Here is a 27,905-nt window from a genome sequence, read left to right as displayed (position 1 = left end):
TAGCAGTTGCCTTGCATTATTGTCATTAATGTATATTTATCAGTATGCTATTGAGTTTACGGGCCTGTTACACTGCGGCTAGCAAGGATTTTATTGTTCCACGGCCATTACTCAAGATATTTAAACACTCTTGACTCATCTGCTGCAAGTCAAAAACGTTTTGGTTCATATCGGAAATATAAAGAAAATCCAAAGACGTTGGTGCATTAGTACTTAACGAACAAGATGAGCTTCTCAAAAACAGTAAGGACCAAAAAAGGAAATCTGTGTGTGGAGATAGAGGATGTGGGTTAGGGTCATGGAGATACAGCAAGGAAACAAGCTCTTCTGCCCAACTCACACATACCGATCATGATGTTCCATCTAAGAGAGTCCCATTTGCCTGCATTTGACTCATATCCCTCTCAACCTTTCCTATCCATGCACCTATACAATTGTCTTTTCAATGTTATTGTAACTTCCTCTGGCTGTTCATTCCATTTACCCACCGCCCTATAGGGGAAACAGTTGTCCCTCAGGTTTCTATTAATTCATCCCCTCTCACCTTTAACCTGTGCCCTCTAGTATTTTGATTCCCGTGTCCTGGGAAGATTGAGGGGGATATGGACCAAACGTGGCACTAGATTAGATGGGGCATCTTGATTGGCGTGGACGAGTTGTGCTGAAGATCCTGATTCCGTGCTGTGTGACTCAGCTGCCAAGGTCTCTGAGCTCCAGAGGTCACTCCACCCCATCTCAACCAGAAGATGCCCCTACATATGACCAAGCAGGTGGCCATTTGCCCTAGAACCTCCTCAAGTGGCCCCATGCCTAGACTTCATTTGATAGTGTTGTTGCAAAATATCCTGAGGTTCTACGGCACAAGCATGTAAATGTTACTCGATATTTTCAGTGGTATAACATTTTGCTTGCTTTTAACTCCTTGTCGGAAATACCCAGGGCTCCAGCACTCATTCCCTCTGTCGCAAGGGCCACACTGGAACCAGCCGGAGAGGATGCTGTCAATGCTGGTTGCAGAGCGGTTCCCCTTAAAGTGTAAACTGAGACGAGGACCTTCAAAGCAAACTATTCCCCACATTGTCCAACCCTGGGGCTCTGACTAGGACGTGTCACCAAAGATCTCAATCTCCTCTCTCTTTGGCTCAGTGGACAATATGCTGCCCAACACAATGTTATGTGGATCACCGCCCCATGTCAGCCATGGCAGGGGGAAGGCCTCCATGAAGCCTCAAGCCCCACAGGGCAGAGACAGTCAAAATCACCAGGAATCTGGGTGGAGTTGACTTAGCTTTACGTTTACTATTGTTACATGTACTAAGGTACAGTGTAAAACTCAGATCATCCCGTCCAATCATGCCAAACTCAAGTACAGCAGCACCTCAAATTTTGCTTGGGCAGCCTACAACCCAGCGGTATAAATATTGATTTCTCCAACTTCAAGTAACCCTTGCAACACTCTCTCTCTGCCCCTCCCTCACCCATGTCGTTGTTCTAGCTTCAAAGTCACCTTGTTGAGTCTCATTGTATTTAACTCGTTTTCACCTAGGCCTCAGCTAACAATGGCCTGTCTCGTATCTCATCGTTACTGTTTTGCATAATTTTCATTCATTAGTTCTATATCTCTCTATATCACCATCTATTTCTCTTGTTTCCTTATCCCCTCAGTCTCGACCTGAAACACCACCTATTCCTTTTCTCCAGAGATGCTGTCTGACCCGCTGAATTACTCCAGCTTTTTGTGTCTATCTTCGGTTTAAACCAGCATCTGCAGTTCCTTCCTACACAATAGATAGAGGAAAGGGGAAGATAGAGAGTGCAGAATATAGTTCTCAGCATTATAGTGTATCAGTTCCAGAGACAATTGGGTAGAGGTGAATCAGACAGTACCAAAAATTGTACACCAAAAGAATCTTCCACTACCTGCTCCCAACATTCACCACATAGATGTCCACATGTAATATAATGACGAGGCTGTTGTGCCAGAGAATTGGAGATTTTGGTGGCACAGAGACCCAGCGAGTATCTGAAGATCAGGAGATGAAACATGAGCGATCCCTCCCCTTCCCTCCCCGTGTCAGCCCCTCCCCATCTACTCACTCGAACAACCGGTCCGGTTGAACCTTGGTTCCCCCTCGGATGAGGCGCAGGGTGAACGGGATCAGACTCTCCACGGAGCAAGGAATCGAGGCGGATTGCTGGTAGAAGGCGTGTGCTTGAGCTGGCACGCTCACCTTCGGAGGCCCTGCGTTAAACAGAGAGTCAACTTACCAGAACTGCATTGCCTCTCATTAAAACGTCTCTTAGAGATTAGTATACAAACTTAAAGCACACGTCATTGGGGGTTCAGTATTGATGTGGATAGAGAACTGGTTGGCAGACGGGAAGCAAAGAGTAGGAGTGAACGGGTTCTTTTCACAATGGCAGGCAGTGACTAGTGGGGTACCGCAAGGCTCAGTTCTGGGACCCCAGCTATTTACAATATATATTAATGATTTGGACGAGGGAATTGAATGCAACATCTCCAAGTTTGCGGATGACACAAAGCTGGGGGGCAGTGTTAGCTGTGAGGAGGATGCCAGGAGGCTGCAAGGTGACTTGGATAGGCTGGGTGAGTGGGCAAATGCATGGCAGATGCAATATAATGTGGATAAATGTGAGGTTATCCACTTTGGTGGCAAAAACAGGAAAGTAGACTATTATCTGAATGGTGGCCGATTAGGAAAGGGGGAGATGCAACGAGACCTGGGTGTCATGGTACACCAGTCATTAAAAGTAGGCATGCAGGTGCAGCAGGCGAATGGTATGTTAGCATTCATAGCAGAAGGATTTGAGTATAGGAGCAGGGAGGTTCTACTGCAGTTGTACAGGGTCTTGGTGAGACCACACCTGGAGTATTGCGTACAGTTTTGGTCTCCTAATCTGAGGAAAGACATTCTTGCCATAGAGGGAGTACAGAGAAGGTTCACCAGACTGATTCCTGGGATGTCAGGACTTTCATATGATGAAAGACTGGATAGACTCGGTTTGTACTCGCTAGAATTTAGAAGATTGAGACAGTAAAGTGGATGCGAGATACAGCATTAGCCATCATCTTAATGACTTCCAGATGCTAAATCCCCAGGAGGCACTGTTTATTCTCTCAGGTGTGTGTCATAAGATCTCAAGGCATTACTTCAGAGAAGAGCAAGTTCATCCTCAATGATACCATGGCCAATATTTATCTCACAAACCGCTTCACATTCTATGATTACCCGGTCATTTATCTCATTGCTACTTGAGGGGAATTTGCTACATATTGGTGGCTGCAATAAATACAGAGAGTCACACAGGACGGAAACAGGTCCCTCAGCCTAACTTGTCCATGCCAAACAAGATGCCCATGTATGCCATTTGCCCACATTTGTGCCATATCCCTCTAAACATTTCCAATCCATGTACCTGTCCAAATGTCTTTTAAACCTTGATGTAGTATCTGCCTAAACGACTTCCTCTGGCAGCTCGTTCCATGCAAAGGTTGCCCCTCAGGATCCTAATAAATCCTTCCCCTCTCACTGTAAACCTATGCCCTCTAGTTCTTGGTTTTCCTGCTCTGGGAAAAAGGCTCTGCATTCACCCAACCAAGTGGGGGCATAGTGGCACAGCGTTAGAGTTGCTGCCTGACTGCGTCAGAAACTCAGGTTCGATCCTGACTACGGGTACTGTCTGTACGGAGTTTGGATGTTGTTCCTGTGGGTGTGTGGGCTTTCTCCGGGGGCTCTGGTTTCCTCCCACACTCCAAAGACGTACAGGTTTGTAGGTTAATTGGCTTCTGAAAAATTGTAAATGGTCTCTAGCGTGTAGGATAGTGCTAGTGTACGGGGAGGTCGCTGGTTGGCACGGACTCGGTGGGCTGAAGGGCCCGTTTCCGCGCTGTATCTCTAACGTGAAGTCCTTTGGGATGTCCCAGGGATGTGGAAGACACAATGTAAACACCAGATTGTGCTCTTTGGCACCATCGCAGCCCCACACAACCCCTGGCCTTAAAGCAGAGTAGAACGATGAGCTTTCTCACCAGGGACCAGGCTTGTGTAGGATACACTGGACAGGCGTTGGAAAGGGTAGCCTTCCTCGTCGTGGCCCGTCACTTTCAGGAAGAAGCTCTCAGAGGGTGGCAGGATCTGGGGAACCTCCCAGATGTTGGTGGTGGTGCGGCCGGAATGGGCCGTGATGGGCAAGCTCTGCAGAGGCTGCCCCGTCGTGCTGAGGAACTCCAACCCTTCCAGCTGTCCTGGAGGCTGCAGCCCAGAGCAGTTGAGCAGTATGTGGGTGGTGATGCCTGCAAGGGAAGAGAACACACCCGTTTGCAAGGTAAGATGATCAAACCTAGAACAGCACAGACACAGAGTGCTGGAGTAACTCAGCTGGTCAGGAGAATACGGAGAGGCGGCGTTTTAGGTCGGGATTTTATCCATGTCCTCCAGAGATGCTGCCTGACCCTAAACTAAAACATAAACAATTCCAGATGAAAACATTCACCCTTAGTTCCCCTCTAAACCTGTCGCCAACCCTTCTGTTTTTAGACACCTCTGCTGTGAAGAAAGGTTTCTTGCTATTCACCCTAGGCCAGCACCTCATAATTTTGTAAACCTCAATGAAACTTCCCCAAAGGAAAATAAATATAGCCTCTAAGCCTTTCTTTATGAGCAAAATATTCCATTCCAGCAATATCCTGGCTATACACAAAGTGGTGGAGGAATTCGGAGGGTCAGGCAGGACCTGTTGAGGGAATGGACGGACATATTCCTGGGGCAGGAACTGGAGCAGCTGCACCTCACAATCCACTTGGATAGTTCACAGCCCAACGGTATGAATATCGAATTTTCATATTTCAAGTAATAACCCCTCCCTCTCTTCCCCTGCTCCCTCCCGCTACACACACATTTCTCTCACTGTGTCCCACACTCCCCCATCCCCATTACCCTGCTCCTTTCCTTTCTTCACAAGGCTCATCTCCAATGCTCGAGACCCACATTTCCTCTTACTGGAGACCCTTACTCCACCCATCTACCAATCACCCTCTCCCCTCACCGAGAAACATAGAAAACAGGTGCAGGAGTTGGCCATTCGGCCCCTCAAGCCAGCACCTCCATTCAATATGATAATTTGGCTGATCATGACAAATCTGTCCATCATTGTCCCCCATGTCATCAAACTGGATGTCATCATCATCATCATCACCAGGCCCAAAGGTGTCAATCTCATTGATGTTGGCATCTTCTGGAAATTCACCATATGCTTTCAAACTTCTGGCTTCATCCCATTGTATTTCAGGATGACATCAGCCTTGTTATCCTGGTAATCGCTCAGCCCAACCAATATAATATCGGATGTAACCCGTTCATGCTTTCTCCCCATATCCCTTGATTCCATTAGCCCTAGGAGCTAAATCTAACTCTCTCGTGAAAACCTTTATCAACCTATCACTTACCAGCTTTTGTCCCCCTCTCCCTCTCCCTATTCCGTTAGCCCTAGGAAGAAAACTAAATCATAGAAATTAGGTGCTAGGCCATTCGGCCCTCGAGCCTGCACCGCCATTCAACCATGGCTGATCATCCAACTCTATCACTTACCTGCCTTTCTCCATACCTCTGATCCCCTTAGCCCAATCTCTCAGATTTCGCCCAACTACTCAGAGAGTTCCAAGATTCAATTCGGTGTGAAAAAAGTTCTTCTCATCTCGGTTTTAAAGGATTTCCCCCTTATCCTTAAGAAGGACCATGACCCAAAATGTCGCCTGTCCATTCTCTCCGCAGATGCCGCCTGACCCAGATGCTTCTGGCACTTTGTGTTTTGCTCAAGGTTCCAGCATCTACGATCTCGTGTGCCTCCAATATCCTGGCTAATCTCCTCAGCACCTCCTACAGAGTAAAGGAACTGTAGCAAACCAGAAACACATGATGTGCTGACAGGATTTAATCCCTTCCGAATTTTCTGTAAGTTACCTCAATAGCTTTAATGTGACCCCGTTGATTTTTTTTTGTAACACTGCTGTACATTGCCACGGGGCTGTTTGACAACAATATAAAACACACACCCAAAAAATATAAGTGGAATCATTTGTTCAAATCTACCTTGAATTGGACGCTCCATTGTTTTGCTGAAGTCTGAGGTGGGTTTCGTAGAAAATCCCACCTGGAAATCAATGTTGCTGACTCCTGTGATCCGTACGGAATGGCGCCCGGCACTGCGGAGCTGAACAAAATTAAAACTCAATCATCACCCATTCAGTGAATGGTCCATCCTGACTTAGTTTATGCAGAGAACATGGAACATAAAACAGTACAGCACAGGAACAGGCCCTTCCATATAATAACCATATAACAATTACAGCACGGAAACAGGCCATCGCGGCCCTACAAGTCCGTGCCGAACAAATTTTTTTTTTTTTTTTCCCCTTAGTCCCACCTGCCTGCACTCATACCATAACACTCCATTCCCTTCTCATCCATATGCCTATCCAATTTATTTTTAAATGATACCAATGAACCTGCCTCCACCACTTCCACTGGAAGCTCATTCCACACCGCTACCACTCTCTGAGTAAAGAAGTTCCCCCTCATATTACCCCTAAACAATGTCTGTGCGAACATGATGCCAAGCTGAACTAATCTCCTCTAACTGCATGTGATCCATATCCTTCCATTCAATGCATATCCATGCACTTATCTAAAAGCCTCGTAAACGCCATGATCATATCTGCCTCCACCACCACCACCCCTGGCAGCGAGTTGCAGGCACCTCCCCATCCTTTGTGTAAAAAAAAAAAACCTGTCGCACACATCCTCTTTAAATTTTGCCCCTCTCGACAAAACTAAGCCCTCTAGTCTCTGATATTTCAAGCCAGGGAAAAAGGTCCAGGACAAAAGGGTGGGTCACAAAATACACAATATAGTCAAAGCTGAACAAGTAAGATTGAAAATAGCATACAGCTCAATATAGCTGTTGGGTGGCAGCTGGAATCTTAAGATGCTGGAAATTGGGTAAAAGGAAGCACGGGACAGTTAAGGATCATTGGAAAGAATGAATAAGGTGATGGAAGGCATCTTAATTGCCACCCAGACGTAGAGACGATAGGACTAGTGTTCTAGATGTTTGTCAATATTTTTTTAAAAGAGACAAAAATCAGTCTTGCAATGACTATGGAGAAATCAGCATAATGCAAGTGACACCCTTACCTTGATTGTCCACATTCCAGGCCGTGGGCTCTTGACGTTGACAACTCGAGCCGAGTTTGGAATATTCAACAGTTCGTTCAAACCCAATCCTCTCCACAACACCCGGCCTGAGGGAAACAAAACTGGCTAATCATCACCCAAACATGAAACTAGTGGCTGAACTAAACAAGCATAAATATTTTCACTTCATGTAGCAGCAATGTCTACAAGTTCTGAGTCAGTCCCACACAATAGTTATTTTTATGCAATGAATGAGTTGAATCCATATGAATCTGGAAGAAGAATCTATGTGGATCCTTAAATGGAACAGAGGGAATATAATGTAGAAACGTTCGGGGAAGAGCGGGGTAATGGGCCTCGTTCAGCAATTCCCTGATACTTTCAACCCATCAACTTGATATTGGTTCAAATCCGAGGTTAAATAAGTCGGGACGATGATGGAGAAACTCAACAGCTTAAAGTTCCTGGCCGTGCTTATCTATGAAGATATGTCCTGGGGACAGCATATTGTTGCAATCACAAAGAAAATTCAGAAACGCCTCTACCTCGGTAGAAGATTGAGGAGATTCAGAATGTTGCCAAATGCTCTAATAAACCTCTACAGGCAGAGAGCATACGGGCCTGTTGTGTCAAGGCCTGATTCGGTAACTCGAACTCCCAGAAAGACTACAGGACTACAGAGAGTGATAGACACTGCCCGGTCCATCACAGGGACTGACCTCCCACCATTGATGGGCTGATCTAGGTACTGATCTCCCCACAATGGAAGGGATCTACAGTAGACGCTGCCTCAAAAAGGCAACCAGTATCATCAAAGACCCACACCAGCCTTGCCATATTCTCATTACTCTGCTACCATCGTGAGGAAGGCACAGGAGTCCGAAAACCGTGGATCAAGAACAGCTTCTTCCCAGCAACTATCAGGCTCTTGAACGTTGCACAATACTAATCTCAAGACTGTGTCAGGTTGCCCTATGGACTTCAGTTTTTTGCAGATTTATGATTACCTCGTATTATTGTTATTATGTCATTGTATTATTGATTATTATGTGTGATCTGTGAATTATAGCGTGAACAGGGCTGTTAAGCTGCGGCAAGTAAGAATGTCATTGTTCAGTACATTCTTGACTCTTGACTCCATCCACATCACTTCCAACTACATCAACAATACATGAAGAAGCCTTGTAATGTGGAGACCCACTCGAATCCAACAAGAGCACAGATAAAAACGCAAAGCGCTGGAGTAACTCAGCAGGTCAGGCAGCATCTCTGGAGGACATGGATAGGTGGTGCTTGGGCTGGGGACCCTTCTACAGACTGAGCAGAGATTTCCTCTGCAGCTTACCCGAGGGGTCCCGGACCTCAATGGCTGGAGCAGGTCCGCTGAGGGAGATGGTGACGTCTTTCAGGCTTGGATCAAAGGGCACCAGCCAGACATGCTCTTCCCTTTCCTGGTGGTTTGTGGACACAAGGTGAACTTTGGAGGCTTGGATGGTTTCTTCGACCCATTTCAAGACCTGAAATAGAAATGAAATCACCACAGCAGCTGAGTTGCTTCCTTTGCCCAAGTATTCACCCACACAAAGCCCCCAAGCCCTCCCACTGTCCCTTCGTTTCTCTAGAAGGCTTTGGGCTATTCTGGAATCGGTTGAAGGATTGCTCTTAACCCACAATATCAGTCTGTGACCAGCACTAGGTGCCATCAGCCTGTCACGGTGGCACAGCGGTAGAGTTGCTGCCTTACAGCGAATGCAGCGCCGGAGACCCGGGTTCAATCCCGACTACGGGTGTTGTCTGTACGGACTTTGTACGTTCTCCCAGTGACCTGCGTGGGTTTACTCCGAGATCTTCGGTTTCCTCCCACACTCCAAAGACGAACAGGTTTGTAGGTTAATTGGCTTGGAAAATGTAAAAAATGTCCCTAGTGTGTGTAGGATAGTGTTAATGTGCGGGGATCAGTGGCTGGCGCGGACCCGGTGGGCCGAAGGGCCTGTGTCCGTGCTGTATCTTTAAACCAAACTAAACTAAAACCACAACTGTTATTTTAACATCCACTGGGGTTTGAACTGTTTATCTGAGAGAATGATAACCGCAAGATACAATTATTTTTTTAGGCTGGAAATAATTATGGCTTATTAAAAATAATCACAGCTCAGTTTGGGAACAGTTCTGTCCAAAACCACAAGTAATTGTAGAGACTAGTGCATGTCGCCCATTCCATCACACAGACCAGACTCTCCACCATCAACCCTATCTGCATTTCACGTTGCCTCGGGAAAGCTGCCAACATAATCAAGGGCCACTCGCACCCCAGTCTCTTCTCCCCTCTCCCTTTGGGCAGCAGTTACAAAAGCTTGAAAGGGGGTACAACCAGATTCGGGAACAGCCTCTTCCCCGCTGTTATCAGAGTACTGAACAGTCCACCCATAAGCTAAGGGTGCAGACCCAATCTTCCAACCTACCTCACTGTAGACATTCAACTTTTTCCTCTGTAACTGTTATCTGAGCAGGTAATAACACCACATGCCAACTTGAAGGTACAAGGTTCAAGTCTCACTCCTGAGACCTGAATACATAAATCCATCCAACACTTGGCTCTGCACCATTGGAGGTGATGTTAGTGAAGATTAATATGAGGCCCATGCGTTCATTTGCAGGTGAATGCAACAGGCCTCACAGCACAACTTGGAAGAAGAGCAGGAAAGTTGGCCTTATCAACCTTGCCTCCTCTCCAGTGTCACGAGAACCAGTGAATTGGCCAATATTAATACACCTTGTAACACGTATTAAGGAACACAATGATAGCCCCTTTGTAACTAACTGGAGACACGTGGAACTGCAGATGCCGGAATCCACGATTCACAAGAAGACACAAAGTGCGGGTGTAACTGAGTGGGTAAAGCAGTATTTCTGGAGAACACGGATAGGTGACGTTTCAGGTAAGTACTCTTCTTCAGTAAATGGCGGAGAAAGCAGTAAGACAGGTGGGAGCCGGACAAAACCTGGGGTGATGGGTGGATGCAGGGAAGGGAGTTTTTAAATGCCGGATACGAAAAGACAAAACATGTAAGATCCAGAGATAAGAATAGAAGGGGCTTGAAATGTGAAGTGAGGTGAAGAGTCCTGACCCAAAACATGCTTGTCCATCTTCTCCAGAGATGATGCCTGACCCGCTCAGTTACTCAAACACATTGTGTCTTTTTTTTTTTTTTCAATAAAACCAGCATCTGCAGTTCCTTCTGTCTAAGGAAAACTACTCAGTCAGTATAGAAACATAGAAACATAGAAATTAGGTGCAGGAGTAGGCCATTCGGCCCTTCGAGCCTGCACCGCCATTCAATATGATCATGGCTGATCATCCAACTCAGTATCCCGTACCTGCCTTCTCTCCATACCCCCTGATCCCCTTAGCCACCAGGGCCACATCTAACTCCCTCATAAATATAGCCAATGAACTGGCCTCAACTACCCTCTGTGGCAGAGAGTTCCAGAGATTCACCACTCTCTGTGTGAAAAAAGTTCTTCTCATCTCGGTTTTAAAGGATTTCCCCCTTATCCTTAAGCTGTGACCCTTTGTCCTGGACTTCCCCAACATCGGGAACAATCTTCCTGCATCTAGCCTGTCCAACCCCTTAAGAATTTTGTAAGTTTCTATAAGATCCCCTCTCAATCTTCTAAATTCTAGAGAGTATAAACCAGGTCTATCCAGTCTTTCTTCATAAGACAGTCCTGACATCCCAGGAATCAGTTATAAATTAACTTATAAAGCTAATTTGGCTCTAAAGAGTATTCTTGGGTTCTTCGAGGTCAAGAGTGGCACCTTCATGAATACAACTCGTTTTGCATATCTTGATCCCATTCCGGCTTCTCACACAAGGGAGTAAGAAAATAACCTCAAATATAAAAAGTACATTAAAAATAATTGGGGTCCTTATTTCAACATCGCATTCCAAATGTGTTTTTAAAAGATATATAAAATGGGAAAGTGAGCAAATTAAGCATCATATTTTGCTAGTACGGTGAGATCATCTGTTGGATCCAGCACCAGCTATAATAATGTCTGGAGGGTTTCCACTCCATAAATGAACCCTTGGTGGTTTGCCTGGCTCTGAACGAGCACTGCCTAGTATTTGGAAATAGTCTCATTCCCAAGGAATGGTGTTGGAAACACAATATCTGATGGCCCTGTCATTGGGCAGCAGGTCCTAAGTACAGTAAGTTATGGCACAAACAGCCTGCCATTCATGGGCAGTGATGTCCTCGCTAGCTGTCCAGCTTCACGTAGATCTCCTCCCCGCACCTTCACCTGGGCGATAGGTACACCAAATATATCTTGTCCATCTTGTCATCTTTCTATTGTTAGATAAGACTTAAAGAAATTGGTCATTTGGCAAACGGCATAAAGTCATGTCTTTCTGCCCATCGGGTCTACTCCGCTATTCAATCATGGCTGATCTATCATTCCCTCTCAACTCTGTTCTCTTGCTTTCTCCATGTAATCTTTGACACCCTTACTAATCAAGTATCTGACAATCTCTGCTTTAAAAACACCCAAAGACCCACATATATTCTTCTTCCCGATCCTTATCTGAACACCATATCGTTCCTTTCAGTACATCTCTCTAAGTGCCTGAAACTCTCTGTGTAATATTGAAGTCTATATTTACACTGCCACAGGGGAAACAGCTTATCCTGAATTCTCTACTGATTTTGTGTGTGACTCATCTCCATTTGTGGTCCTGACTTAGCTTTGTGCTCCAGAACAGACATCATTTATGTGCTATATTTGAGGGGTTTTGTTGATGGCCCGTTTGGCCTTCATTGATGATAATGTTCACCAGCGAATAATCTGCCATATTCAAGGGTCACAAGGTCAGTTTCTTGTCACATGTACCAATTAAGGTACAGTGAAATTTGAGTTACACAAATGAGTCCACATTCACTTGAATGGGAATCCCGTAAGCAACGGTGTCCATAAGCCAAGTTGTAGTCCCGATCTCCCAACCTACCACATTGCAAACTGTAACCGTAACACTGTAACACTATATTCTGTATCACTATATTCAACTATCAGTTGTACTAGTGCATGGCTTGGTTGTACACATATGTATGACTTGGGTACACAGAAATACTGGAGAAACTCGGCGGGTGCAGCAGCATCTTTGGAGAGAAGGAAATAGGCAACGTTTTGGGCCGAAACCCTTCTTCAAACCCTTCTTAAACATATAGTATGACTTGATTTGACTGGATAGCACATAAACAAATGCTTCTCACTGTATCTCAGTGCGCATGACAATAATAAACCAACAGGGAGGAAGAGGTATGTTTCTGAATGCTTTGCCATGTTTTAGTGAATATCAATAATTTAATTATTTGCACCAATTTTAATAGGTCGTTATTGTTTCTGATCATTGATGGTGACATTTAAGAGATTGTCTCGGCTGTGACGGACAGTTCCTCTGTAACCCTGCCTCCTGTCCCGTCCGGTCTAGATGCTCTAAGGTGGTGTCTCACCAGTTCACTGACTGGGGCTGAGGGTCCCTGGAATCATGTTGCCCAACTGCCTAGTGCAGAGGCTCAGTCCAGTCAGCCCTCTATGCCTAACCCAGGATAGCAAGAGACAGAGAGAGAGAGAACGAGAGAAAGAGAGAGAAAGAGGGAAGGATGGGTTAGGGATTCTTTTTAGGGGTGGGCAGTCCAAATAGAGAATCCAGGTGGTCAGCTGAATCCTGCTCGATTCAGCTCATCAGCTTCTGTGACCATTACTGCGGGATATTTAGAGAGTGCTACTTCTTCCAGTTTCACAATGCCAGATTTTATTAATGCATGATTGCTACTGGCTGATGTGATCACCGCCTGGGCCTTTGGCCACACTAATCACCATTCCATGTCTTGCTGCAGCCTTTGTTATTCCTCGAATCTCTTTTGCTGTTCCAGCCATTAGATCAATGTCATCCTTTAAACCCAGCTCGCAAATTTCCCATCCTTCAGCCGGCACCGTTTCCAGGCATCCAATCTCATTTGAAAATAGCACAAAGTGCCGGGGTGGCTCAGCGGGTCTGTCAGCATCATTGGAGGACATGGATAGGTGACATTTCCAGTTGGGAGGTTTGTGCTGGATGTTGTACATAGTAACGTTTGACGGTCTGGTGAAAGGCAGAGGGCAGTCAGGTAGTGAGAGACAGTTTCCTCCACCCCCCCCTGACCTGCTATTTCAGGACTTACCCCTGTGGCTTTGTGCGAATTGTATTCTTCAGCTTAGCTAGTCACTGGATGAAAATAGTAAACTCACTCCATTTGTGCCTTCATTTCCTAAACTCTGTCCTGCTAGCTGAGACAGGAATATTGGTGACCGAGTCAGTTTATTATTTTCAGCTGTGCCGAGACGCAGCAAAATGCTTTTGTTTGCATCCTGTCCAGTCAGATCAAAGCATACTTTCCATCAGTATAATCAAGCCATGCGCAAGTACAACAGGCAGTGCAAAAAAGAAAAAAATGCCAGAGCAAAGAATATTGTGTTAGAGCATGGTAGCATTACAGCTACAGAGAGAAAGTCCAACATCCGCAAAGAGGTGGATTGGAAGATCGGAACCACACTCTAGCTTATGGGAGGGCCGTTCAGAAGTCTGATAACTGCGGGGAAGAAACTGTTAGAGAGGTCTTGTTCCAATGATGAAAGGCCCTGGTAGTTAAGAGCATGCTGCTACCAGCACCCCATGCTGGCACTCCCCCACAGTGATCTGTCCTGGCAGATATTACCGGGGAACACAGATCAGACACTTCCTTTAGTCTCTGAAAATGCTGCGCAGAATTGATTCTTGCTCTACACCAGCGCGTGCAAGGAGATATCAAAATAGAGCATTTATCATCCTGCTCAACCAATGTGAAGTGATTAATGCCGTCGTCTGTACTAACAGCGTGCCACACACACACCCAGAAAGATCCATCTTCTCTGTACCAGAGTAACTCACCACAACAGAAGGCCCTTCAGCCCATTGTGTGAAGAGGCCATTTGAAGAATTCAGTTCAGTTCAGTTTATTGTCACGTGTGCCGAGGTACAGCGAAAAGCTTTTGTTGCGTGCTAACCAGTTGGCGGAAAGACAATACATGATCACAATCGACCCGTTCGCAGTGTACCGATACATGATAAAGTAATGACGTTTAGTGCAAGAGAAAGTCCGATCAAAGATAGTCTGAGGGTCACCAAAGAGGTGGGCAGTAGTTCAGGACTGCTCTCTAGTTGCAGTAGGGTGGTTCAGTTGGCAGATAACAGCTGGGAAGAAACTGTCCCTGAATCTGGATGCTGCTGGAAGCTGTCAGATTCACCTATTCCCCTAATCTTATCCTGAAGCCTTGGAAACTTTACCCCATTAAAGTTTTATCCAATTCCCTTCTCCCAGATGCTGCTGAATGATTCAGTCCATGTAACCTGCATCTCAGCCCGCTGTGCACCGACCTCACACTCTGATGCTTCTGCCAGGCCCAGGCCTGAGTCTATCACTCCTGAAATGAGCTGAGAGAAGCAGCAGGGACATCATTTCCTACAGTGCTGCCAGAAACGCACTCTCAACACTGCAGATCAACGGCAGCCGAGAAGTCAGCGTACGGCCATGTGAAGACCAGCTGGCGGTGACGGCCCCAGACGCCGCTGTCCCTCAACGCTCAACAGCTTGGTGTGAGAAAAGGCCACGTGGATGAGGTCCGGTCAGTCAGGCAGTCAGTACTGGGTGTGAAGACCTGTCTCGATCTTGTCCAATGTTGCAGGTTTCGGTTGAGGTTCGTTATTGTCACGTTTGTACCGAGGCTCAGTGAGAAACTTTACTTTGCATTCTACCAAACAGATCAGATAATACCGTGCATAAATACAATCGTCAAACTGAAGTACAATAGGCAGAGGGGAGGGGAGGGCAAGATACAAAGTGCAGCATTTAGTTCTCAGCATTGTAGTGCATCAGAGCCATGGTGTAGAGGTGAATCGGACAGTGCCCCAGCTTATGGCAGTATCATGATCCATCTCCGATGAACTCAGTGCATTCTACATTGGACAGCAGTGAAGAAACAAGGAACTGCAGATGTTGGTTAATACACAAAAGGACACAAAGTGCTGGACTGGACTAACTCAAGAGGGTCAGGCAGCATCTCTGGAGAACATGGATAGGTGACGTTTCTGGGCAAGACCCTTCTTTTGAAGGAGGGTCCCAACCCGAAGCGTCGTCTGTCCATTTCCCTCTATAGATGCTGTCTGACCCGCTGAGTTTCTCCAGCACTTGTGTATTAGTTGAGTGTAAAGCCCAAGAGTGGTGGCCCAAGAGAAATCATCAACAGGATGATCAGTTCAAGGTTAAAGAGATTCAAGAGAGTTTATTGCTGTGTGTCCCAGATAGGACAATGAAATTCTTGCTTTGCTTCCACACAACAGAATATAATAGGCATAAATAAATACAGAACAGAACAGATCAGTGTCACCATATACTAATGATTTGAGAACAAGGAAACAGATTGGATTCTGGAGATTTGGGAGTCATTCTTCTGAGTACCCAGCATGGTTCCAAACTGTGCTTCACCTCCAAAACTTATAATCTGGATTTACACATTTTTAGGATTTTTAGTTTTTTTGCTCTTCAATTTTAAATTATCAGTTTTATCACATAAAGATTAACTAGAGTTAAAAAAAAATTAAAATGTATTCATTAAGATAGGCCCTTAAACCATTGAAAGTAGACACAAAATGCTGGAGTACCTCAGCGGGACAGGCAGCATTTCTGGAGAGAAGGAATGGGTGACGTTTCGGGTCGAGACCCTTCTTCAGACCCGAAGTCAGGACCTGAAACGTCACCTTTTCCTTCTCTCCAGAGATGCTGCCTGTCCCGCTGAGTTACTCCAGCATTTTGTGTCTTCCTTCAATTTAAACCAGAATCTGCAGTTCTTTCCTGCACATTAAACAATTGAAGTAGCTTCTAGTTGAACAAAGCTGCTGGGATGTAATTGTTTGATGCTCGACAACCAAAAGTCTCGTGTGAACTGTTATATCAGAGGCTGCAAGAATCAACGTCATTATAAGACCACAAGACATAGGAGCAGAATTTGTTCATTCAGCCCATTCAACCGTGGCTGGTCTAGTTTTCCCTCTCAAATTCATTCTCCTGTCTTCTCCCTGTAAGCTTTGACACCCTTTTCTAAACAAGAATCTATCAATCTCCGTTTCAAAAACACCCAACATTTTGGCCTTCGCAGTCATTTGTGGCAATGCATTGCAGAAATTCACAGCCCGCTGGCTAAGGAAATACCTCCTAAATCATTTACTACATGTTATTTTGATAAACTGTGTGATATATAATGTGTTGATTTCATACTCTTTAGTTATTAAATTAGAAATGGCTTGGTCACAAGATCAAAGCAGAAGAGGGGTGTGTATTGATGGAAGCAATGTTGGTAAATGAGGCTCAATTTTTGATTGATATGCATACAGTCACATCTTTGTCTACTAGAAAAGCACTGGTTCCAAGCGAGGTAATGAGAAGCCAACATGAAGACATTGCTGGAAAATATGATGAGCATCTAACAGCATCCCCACATTCACAAAACATCTGGATCCTGACCCCGTACACAACATGTTTAAATGAAAAGAGCAAAGTGAGGGATGAAGGACAAGGCTAAAGTTCCTGGAAGTGACAGAATCGTTTACTCTGATGTGAAGATCAGACCCGAAACTTCAAATCTATTTCTCTCTCTCCACTGAGGCGGCCTGATCTGCTGAGAGTTTCCAGCAGTTTCTGTTTTTAATTTCAAAGTTAGCCAAATTCTATCATCTGCAATTCTTTTCGATTGTCATTTCAATTACACCCCGTTGTAGCAGAAAGCACTGCTAAAACCTTTGTTGGCAATAAATAAGAACATTTCCCGACTCAATATGTGATGAAGTGATTGAGAATAGTCACATGGTGTTGCATTTAGTATTTAGAAGCGAGTCTGATCAGGTTATAACCTGCCCATCGATTTGGCCTCCTAACTTGAGGAAGGACATTCGTGCTATTGAGGGAGTGCAGCGTAGGTTCACCAGGTTAATTGCCGGGATGGTGGGACTGACAGATAATGAAAGAATGGGCTGGGCTTATATTCACTGGAATCTAGAAGGATGAGAGAGGATCTTGTAGAAACATATCAAATTCTTAGGGGACTGGACAGGTTAGATGCAGGAAAAATGTTCCCAATGTTGGGGGAATCCAGAACCAGGGGCCACAGTTTAAGGATAAGGGGTATTTAGGACTGAGAAGGGGAACAACGTTTTTCACCCAGAGAGTTGTGGATCTGTAGAATTCTCTGCCACAGAAGGCAGTGGAGGTTAATTCACTGGATTTTTTCGAGAGAGAGAGTTAAATATAGTTCTTAGGGCTAATGGAATCAGGGGACATGGGAGAAAGCAGGAACGGGGTACTGATTTGGGATGATCAGCCATGATCATCTTGAGTGGCGGTGCTGGCTCGAGGGGCCAAATGGCCTACTCCTGCACATATTTTCTATGTTTCTATGTTTTCTATGTGAAGGGATCTACTAGAAAATCTGCCTCAAAAAAGCACCCAATATCATCAAGGACCCTCACCATCCTGGCCACGCTCTCATCTCACTACTACCAGCTCGATGAAGGCACAGGATCCTAAAACTGTGACCACCCAGTTCACAAACAGCTTCTTCCCAGCAACCATTAGGCTCTTGAACACTGAGAGCACATACCAGACTAACTATGCAATGTAACAATGGACTGTGTCTTTAGTTGCACAATGGGCTTCCGTTTTGCACTCTATGGTTACCTGATACTGCAGTCTTTATTTGATTATATTACTAATTATTATACATTTGTCTATAACTAACAGATAATGATCAACTAACAGGCCCTCCCTGGTAAAGAAGGCACAACAACGACTTTACTTCCTAAGATCACTCAGGAAAGTCAACTTGCCGCAACAGCTGCTCGTGTCATTCTACCGTTGCGCCATAGAGAGCATCCTCACACATGGCACCCTGGGATGGGATGGCAACAGTTCTGCGGCTGACAAGAAGGCTCTGCGGAGATACATCAATACAGCCCAGAAGATCACCAACACACACCTGCCTGGAAGAGATCTATAGATCTTGTTGCCTGCGGAAGGCATCAGGTACACTAAAGGACTCGTCTTATCCCGCACATCGCTTGTTTGACCTTCTGCCCTCAGGAAAGCGTTACAGGTCCATCAAATCACACACAAGATTAACGAGCAGTTTCTACCCCAAGGCCATCACCACTCTGAACTCTGCACTGAACACACAGTCCCATAGCCAATATCTTTATACTGCTACAACACAAGACTGTGAAATATTGCACATTGCATATTATGACTTGACGTTTTCTTGCAGTTTTTGCTATTCATTATTCGTTATTATTTATCTGATATACGTTGGAGCGCCTGAAATTTTGTTGTATGTATTTACAACGACAATAAAGTGTATTATTTTTATTATCTGTGAGATATTGCATTTACGGGCCTATTAAGCTGCAACAAGTAAGAATGCCATTGTTCTGTTGCCGGTACAAATGACAATTAAACATTCTTGATGTTGCATTGAGGTCCATGTGGGCGTACATCCAAACAACTGGGGCCATAACACTATACGATTCCCGTTCAGTTGTAAATTCATACAATCATAAGTGATAGGAGCAGAATAAGGCCATTCGGCCCATCAAATGTACTCTGCCATTCAATCACGGCTGATCTACCTCTCCCTCAACCCCATTGTCCTGCCTTCTCCCCATAGCCCCTGGCACCCGTACTAATCAAGAATCTATCTATCTCTGCCTTAAATATATCCATTGACTTGGCCTCCCCAGCCTTCTGTGGCAGAACCATATGTACTGAAAATCTACAATTCACACCAGAGTTCAGACAGGGAAAAAGATCCAAAGTCAAATCCCGCCAAAACAACTGTGGAATTAAACTTCAGTTAATGAATACTAATTAATTTCATAAAAATGCATATTCTTCAGTTTTGCACTATATGGTTACTGGTCCAGGTATTACAGTTGTTCATTTATACCATTATTAATTCAAATATACTTATCTATGTGTTATTGCATTAACAGGCTTGTTAATCTGCAGCAACCAAGAATGCCATTGTTCCATTGCCGGTACATGTGACAATGAAATACTTTTGACTCTCAATTTGTAACCTGAATGGAAACAAATGCACAAGTAATAGCCTCAGTAATGGTGGCCTCAAAATAAAAAGGACATTAAGGGGCTGTCCCACTTGGGTGACCTAATTGGCGAGTTTAGAAGAGTTTGAAAAAATGAAATGTTGAAGACGTCCTTCGACTATGTTGAAGACTAGCTTCGACTAACTTCGGGAAAATTGGACACCGAATAGTGGAGAGTGAAGACGACCTCCTTCGATCTCCTTCGACCATGTTGAAGACTATCTACGACTACCTACGACTAACATGCCGACTACTACGACTAAACCTACGAGTAAAAAAAGTATAGATTTTTTCCATGGAGACCTTTTTTAACTCGCTGGCATTTTTTAACATGTTGAAAAAAACAGCGCGACTTAGCTGAGGCCTCGAGTACGCAGAGACCACTCTCAAGCATGATGGAAAGTTACGAAGACCTCCTGTGACCTTGTGTCGACCATGCTGCGAGTACGAGTCGAGGGCAAACTCGCCAGAACTCGTGGTGTAGGTCGCCCAAGTGGGACAGGCCCTATAGGTTCATTAAAGTGTTGATGGGGAGGAAATCCACCAACCTCACTTGCTCCATCCATCTGGACTCTAGACCCAGTACTTCTGGCTGACTTTGAAATGCCCTCTGCAATGATTAGCAAGGGCAAGTAGCGCTGGGCGACAAATGGTGGCCTTGCCGGTAATCCTCAAAAGTGAATTTGTGTCGTAGAGTCTTACAGCGTTGAAACAGGTCCTTCGGCCCAACTTGCCACAACATGTCCCATCTACGCTAGTCCCATCTGCCTGCATTTAGCCCATATCCCTCTAAGCCTGTCCAATCCATGTACCTGTATAAATGTTTCTTAAATGTTGCAATAGTATCTGCCTCAACTATCTCCGAAGAGATAGTTTCATACATCTACCACCCTTTGTGTGCAAAAGTTACCCCTCAGGTTCCTATTAAATCTTTTCCCCCTCACCTTAAACCTATGTCGTTTGGTTCTCGATTCCCCTACTCTGGGCATGAGACTCTGTGCATCTACCCGATCTATTACTCTCATGGTTTTGTACACTCATTTAAAAGAAGAACAACTACTTTGATGAAATATGTTTGAGATATGACAATAGACAATAGGTGCAGGAGTAGGCCATTCGGCCCTTCGAGCCAGCACCGCCATTCAATGTGATCATGGCTGAAAAGGAAATGAAGAGTTTTGAGGGATATGTGCCAAATGGGACTAACCTAATATTGCAACTTGGTCAGCATGGACAAGGTGGGCCAAAGGGCCTGTTTCCCCGCTGTACAACTAAATGACTCCATGAATCTCCAGAGGGAAGTTAAATATTCACTTCAAGCCCAAGACAGAATTTGGACATTGGACCGTCTATTATGCAAAAAAATACACAATACAGACAAATAAAAGTGTTGCTCATGGTCCCCTGTGGTCAAACAGACAAGGATATGTTTTGTATTGTTGCCATAACAAGCCTCGGTATTCTGGAATTGAGCTATAAAGGAACAATACCTCACACATGGCCTACGATGAGATTAACAAACACTTTCCATCGCTATGTAGAGCAAATTGAGACGTATTCGATTTTTTGGATGAATGGAGATCAGTTTGCACCTCTCAAATACTTTGGTCGGTAACTTACTGGCAACCAGACCCTGTACATAATCAAATCCGAGGGATAAGTTAATAAGAATTTAAATATGGATATAACTGGATGCCAGATTGTCCGCTCTGAGCATGCTTTGCGAGCAGGAAGATCCATGAATTCTTTGCGCACTTCCTATTGTTTCCGGCAAGTAAGGACTGAGAATAACCTGCCTCATGTCACGAGTCGTAATGAAACGCACCGAACTAAGATGTAGAAAAATGAAGCAAATATTGAGTGTTGTTCAACATGAGAGAGAGGGCAGGGAAAGGATCAGGCCAAATTCCATAAGGATAGATTAAAGTCTGATGGATCAGGCTGGGTCGGTATGGTATGGCGAGGAAGATAGACACAAAATGCTGGAGTAACTCAGCGGGACAGGCAGCATCTCTGGATAGAAGTACTGGGTGGTGTTTCGATGTCGAGACCTTCTTCAGATAGTATGGTACGGAATGATGCTTTGTTCGTCACATGTACTGAGGTAAAGTGAAATTCATTTTTGTTGGACAGGGGTTGGACTGGCTAAATGCAGGAAGATTGTTCCCGGTGTTGGGGACGTCCAGAACAAGGGGTCACAGTTTAAGGATAAGGGGGAAATCTTTTAGGACCAAGATGAGAAAAACATTTTTCACACAGAGAGTGGCGAATCTCTGAAATTCTCTGCCACAGAAGGTAGTTGAGGCCAGATCATTGGTTATATTTAAGAGGGAGTTAGATGTGGTCCTTGTGGCTAAAGGGATCAGGGGGTATGGAGAGAAGGCAGGTACAGGATACAGAGTTGGAGTGATCAGCCAGAGACAAGGAAATGCATATTGAATGTGGGTGATCAGCTCAAAATGGGCCGAATGAAGGCCGAATGGCCTACTCCTGCACTATTTTTCTATGTTTCTAAGTATATACGTTTCAGTACAAGTATCATTGTGCATAAGCAAATGTACATTGTACAATAATCATTGTACATGTACATATACAATGTACATATTCGATAAGTATCTCAGATACAGTAGGGTAGGGGTCCTGGGTATCTTTCATTGCCTGCTGTAAATTCTAAAAGCAGAAGAAAACTGGAACAGTTACGAAAGGCACCATCAGTTTCAACAACCCTCACATTTCTTCAACACGCTCCTCAATAATTCCCATTGGAACGATCAGTAATGTTTGTTAATTTATACCCTCGCATATTAACATGGAGGTAGATTGATTAGTTGGGAATGTAAAATAGCTTCCACATGGCACTGGATCCCAGCAGAGATTGCCATAATGAATTTTAAATCCCTGGAAAGTCTGCCGATGCAAAGAAGTGAAGAAGAAGAAGGGAAAAAAAAAAGCCCTCGTTAAAAGGATAATCTTCCCCAGATGTTGAACCTATTGCTGTTAAATGCATAAAGTGAAAACCTGGCCCTTTCTCAGACTGTGGTCAAGGTTACTTGTTAAACAGAGAACAGCACAAACGCTTCCAACACATTCGTCAATTTAAACACGTTCCCTTCCTAGTCTACAGTTGAATTTTAATGGGGCATTTTCTACCAAATTTCTTCATTTTCGATTATTTTCAGGTATTTTCCTTCCTTGGTCTATCCATGTCAATACCCTACTCCCAATACCTCCCATGTGCTCTAAGTTTGCACACTAATCTCTTGTGTGCGACATTGTCAAAGGCTTTTTGAAAGTCCAGATACACCACATCCACTGGCTCTCCCTTATTCATTCTACTTGTTTCATCCTCAAAAAATTCCATAAGATTATTCAAGCATGATTTCCCCTTCATAAATCCATACTGACTTTGACTGATCCCATCATTGCTTTCCAAATGCATTGCTATGACATTTTTAATAATCGACTCCAGGATCCACCCCACTACCGATGGAAGGCTAACTGGTCTATAATTCCCTGTTTTCCCTCCCCCTCCTTTCTTAAAAATTGGCTACCCTCCAGTCCACAGGAACTGATCCAGAGTCGAGAGAACATTGGAAAATGATCACCAATGCATCCACGATGTCTACGGCCACCTCCTTGAGTACTCTGGGATGCAGACCATCAGGCCCCGGGCATTTATCTGCCTTCAGTCCCAACAGTTTACCTAACACCATCTTCTGACTAATGTGGATTCCTTTCAGTTCCTCCCTCCCACTAGATCCTTGGTCTCCTAGTATTTCCGGGAGATTATTTGTGTCTTCTTTAGTGAAGACAGACCAAAGTACTCGTTTAACTGTTCTGCTTCTATTTCTTTGTTTCCAATTATAAATTCACCTGTTTCTGACTGTAAGGGACCTACATTCATCTTCACTAATCTTTTTCTTTTTTACTAATCTTTGTCCTCCCCCCCCCACCCCCCCACCTCTTAATTAACCCCTTTGTCCTCTGTTGAGTTCTAACTTTCTCCCAGTCCTCTGGTTTGCCGCTTCTTCTGGCCAATTTATATGCCTCTTCCTTGGCTTTAACACTATCCTTGACTTCTCTCGTCAGCCACGGTGGAGCCGCATTCCCAGTTTTATTGTTTCACCAGACAGGGATGAGCAATTTCTGGAGTTCATCCATGCGGTCTTTAAATCTTCTCCATTGCATCTCCACTGCCAACCCTTTAAGTATAATTTGCCAGTCTATTCTAGCCAAATCCCGTCCCTTACCTCCAAAGTTTCCTTCATTCAAGTTCAGGACCCAAGTCTCTGAATTAATCCTGTCACACTCCATCCTAATGCAGAATTCCACCATAATAAGGTCACTGTTGCCCAGGGGGCCTTACCTCGCTAACTCAACCTTCCTCATTACACAATACCCAGTCTAGGATGGCCTGCCCTCTAGTTGGCTCCTCTACATATTTTGTTTAAAAACCCATCCCGTATACATTCCAGGAAATCCTCCTCCTCAATGCTGCTGCCAATTTGGTTGTCCCAATCTATATGTATCTTAAATGCAAGCATGATAACCGCTATACATTTGCTGCACGCTTCCCTAATTTCCTGCTTGATGTTTGATCACTAATCTCCCTACTGCTGTTTGGTGGTCTGTATGCCACTCCATTGTGGATATTCCCATTTGACAAACGGGCAAAGTAGCCCAATACGAGCTAATCCAGATCCTCTGGACCGGCAATGAGCACTGCTCAGTAAGTCGCAGGAGGAGCGGGAAACAATAAGGGCAACATGTCAAATTGCAGGCTACAATGCACACACTTGGGTAAACTGCGACCGAACTGCATCAGACCTGGTGCTCCACCTTGCCCCACCAGCAAACTGCTTTTTGACTCAAAACACAAAGTGCCTGCATGTGTAAATATGCAAAAAGAACTTCATTGTGCAGCTGCACACATGACAAATAAAGCACCATTGAAGTGCTGGAGGATCTCGGGGGGGTCAGGCAGCATCTGTGGAGAGAATGGACAGGCAACGTTTAGGGTCTGGACCCCTCTTCAGGCCACTTGCTGACTCGCCATTGAATGAGATGCCTTTGGGACTGAAATACAATGGTCATGGGTCTTTTCCTTCACAGAGTCAGCCTCTGCTGCTGAGCACGGCCATGGGAAAGGCAGGCTTAGACAAGTTGCTTGTTGATAACGCTGGCTTCATCAGAAACATTCAGTCACCTTCCCCGCAGACTCAGGGTTAACATACAGAGCAGTGCAGCCACACCGACTATTAAGTCCACAGTTAGTTCACTCTCCTTGACCTGCCCGGCTCCGAAGCAGTGATGGAGGTGTCATGACTGTTTACTCATTCCAGGGAGGGGAAATACCTGCTGCGTATCTCTACTCAGTGATAAGCCAAGCACACACGCCGTCAATGATCAATACTGCACATTCCAAGCATTTAAGGAATTTATCTGGTCCCCTGCAGCCATATGTCTGGGAGAGGAATGTTCATTCAAAAGGTTGCATCCACTCACCTCGTTGACTTGTTGCTTGTCCAGGTGGAATATCTGACCTGAACTGGTTGAGGCCACCTCTTCATAGGCCCGATATCCCGGGTGGCCCCTGTCTCCGCAGTCTCCAGTCAGCACAAAGACCACCTGCACAGGTAAAGAGCAGCAGTCACGATCATCCACTCACGCCCTTCTCCATCCTCACATCCTACCTCAATTAGGGAGGCACAATGGCACATACGGCAGAGACATGGGTTCGATCCCAACCTTGGATGCTTGTCTGTGTGGAGTTTACTTACATGATCAGTTAACTTATAAACTCACAGACATTATGGAGAGCAATACATTTGTAACTTGGAGTGAAGTTAGGCAAGATTGTACAATGCTCGGTAGAAGGATTTGACATTAAAACAAGGACTTTTCAAATTTGTCATCAACAAGCAAATTCAATCAAAGCTAAATATACACATTTTTATTAAGGAGTCAGAAGAAAGGTCTCGAACCGAAAAACGTTGCCTATTTTCTTTGCTCCATAAATGCTGCCTTACCCGCTGAGTTTCTCCAGCATTTTTGTCTACCTTCGATTTTCCAGCATTTTGCAGTTCCTTCTTAAACAAATTTTTATTTATGATTTTCCAAGCAAAATTGCAACATCCATGGAAATCAGGAAACACCAAGGAATCTTCTCCCCAGACAAGGACTATTATGATGGTGAGTTAGAATCATAGTGTGATGCTGGCCTTACTGCCCTGCTTGCCTTCACTCGGCTGAATGCACTCTGGGAACTACACTCGCCCCCCTGCAGGACATGTACACCAGGAGGTGCAGAGCCAACATAATGAAGGGCCCCTACAACCCCAGCAACGGACTGTTCCAGCTGCTACGGTCAGGCAAACGCCTCCGCAGTCATGCTGTGAAAACGGAGAGGATGAGACGGAGTTTCTTCCCACAGGCCATTAGGACTGTAAACTCTTATCTCACCAGGGACTAATTTACTGTTGTGTTGTGTCTTTTTTAAATTGCTGGTTTTTTGGAGGGGTTTCTAACATGTAAATACTGATTCTGTTCTGGAGTTTTTGCACAATCCGCAGGCATTGCCACTTTCATTTCTGTATGTGTCCTGTATGTGTATGTGACAATTAAACTTGACTTGACTTGGGAAGGGAAATGGGTATTAAAGTTGGGACCTTCTGATCCCACTGTTGATGATGAGACCACACTTGGATTACTGTGTACAGTTCTGGTCAACTTAATGAAGGATGTCATTAAGTTGGAAAGGGTGCAGAAGAGATATCCCAGGATGGGTGTTACCTGGGCCTGGGGGTTTGAGTTATAGCGAGAGATTGGATGATCTGTGACTTTTCTCTTTGGAGAGTGGGAGACTGAGGGGGTGATCTTATTGCGTTGTACAAGATCATGAAGGCATGGGCAAAGTGAATGCTGTTTTTTCCCCGGGGCTTAAGGATTCTAAAACTAGAGGGCGCAGGTACAAGGTGAGAAGGATGATATTTAAGAGGGAACTCAGGGGCGACTTTTTCCACTCTGGGAGTAGTCCATATCTAGAATGCCAGAAGAAGCTATAGAATTCTACAGCTGTTCAAACACGAGTGCATTGAGCATAAATATGTATCGCACCTTCATCACAACAAAGATGACCACAGGGGTCTTAACTTCCACCAAGACACAAGAGTCAATGAGGAGGATCCCTCATTGTATTTGCAGCAAATTCCATGTCAGTTCAGTGCCCCTCCCCTGGCCCAGCTTCAGTTCGAAGACCAAAGTGCTGGACTAACTCAGTGGGTCAGGCAAACTCTCTGTAGAAAAAAGATGGGTGACGTTTCAGGTGGGGACCCTTCCCCCAGCCTGCTTACCTGCGACTGCTTCTGCTGAATGAGTTGCAGCACATCTTTGGTCAGCTGGTAATCCTTTGCTCTGGCATCAGTGAAGACGTAGATGAAGGAACTGGGGAGCGACACCTCCAGTGCTCTCTTTATGGCGCTGAGACTCATCTCAGGGCAGTCGCCCCCACCCTGCAGGCAAGAACAATAACCTCAATCAACTACTATCAACCTCTTTGATGTTCTTTGGACTATCCTTGACCGGACTTTGCTAGCTTTACCTTGCACTAAACATTATTCCCTTATCATGCATCTATACACTGTAAATTAATTGATTGTAATCATGTATTGTCTTTCTGCTGATTGGTTAGCACGCAACACAAGCTTTTCACTGTACCTCGGTACACATGACAATAAACTAAACTGGGTCTGTTTGGGTAGGCAAACCTAAAGGGGCTGTCCCACCGCGGGGACCTAATTTACAAGTTTAGAAGAGTTTAGGAAAGTCAAGGATAGTGTCATGGTCTTGTTGTATAGCCAAAGTAGAACACCTCCTACAATCTCCTTCAACTGTGTTGAAGACCAGCTTCAACTAGCTATGGTAAAATTGGACGGCGAATAGTGGAGAGTGAAGACGAACACCTTCGATCTCCTTCGACTAAACCAACACTATCTACGACTACGTTTGACTACCTTTGATTGCCTACGAATAACATGCCGACCTACTATGACCTACTTCGACTAAACCTACAAGTAGAAAAAATATCTATTTTTTTTCCATGCCGACCAATTTTTACTTGCGGACAATTTTCAGCATGCTAAAAAATACTCCTCGACCAAACTGAGGCCTCGAGTATGCGGGAACTTCTCGAGCATGAAGGAGAGTTACATAGACCTCCGTGTCGACCATGATGCAAGTTTGAGTGGAGCGTAAACTCTTCTAAACTTGCAAATTAGGTCCCCACAGTGAAACAGGCCCTTAATTACCTCTGGGACATCTGAGAGTTGGGGAAATCTGATTCACCTGATACCAGGTATAACAAACATGCCTTTACTAAAGGATCATAGGCATCTAGGAGGAACAATCTTAAACATTCCACAACACCGCCTATCTTAGCAAAGATAGACACAAAGAGTTTTTC

General features: G+C 44.8%; 1 protein-coding gene across 1 annotated transcript in view; it reads right to left on the bottom strand.

The window, feature by feature from the left end:
* The window catches only part of LOC129711986 (hemicentin-1-like), a 238,407-nt gene that overhangs the window by 189,194 nt on the left and 21,308 nt on the right, over positions 1-27,905 (bottom strand). Inside the window, exons 3-9 of the mRNA XM_055660084.1 lie at positions 26,797-26,955; positions 24,950-25,072; positions 8,560-8,731; positions 7,215-7,321; positions 6,111-6,231; positions 4,052-4,315; positions 2,098-2,242 (exon numbers count right to left, since the gene is read on the bottom strand). Coding sequence (XP_055516059.1) covers positions 2,098-2,242; positions 4,052-4,315; positions 6,111-6,231; positions 7,215-7,321; positions 8,560-8,731; positions 24,950-25,072; positions 26,797-26,955 — 1,091 coding nt within the window. The remainder of the gene's footprint in view (positions 1-2,097; positions 2,243-4,051; positions 4,316-6,110; positions 6,232-7,214; positions 7,322-8,559; positions 8,732-24,949; positions 25,073-26,796; positions 26,956-27,905) is intronic.

The sequence above is a fragment of the Leucoraja erinacea genome, chromosome 31 (genome assembly GCF_028641065.1).
Source record: "Leucoraja erinacea ecotype New England chromosome 31, Leri_hhj_1, whole genome shotgun sequence".
NCBI lineage: Eukaryota > Metazoa > Chordata > Chondrichthyes > Rajiformes > Rajidae > Leucoraja > Leucoraja erinaceus.
This window is presented reverse-complemented; position numbering and strand designations above follow the sequence as displayed.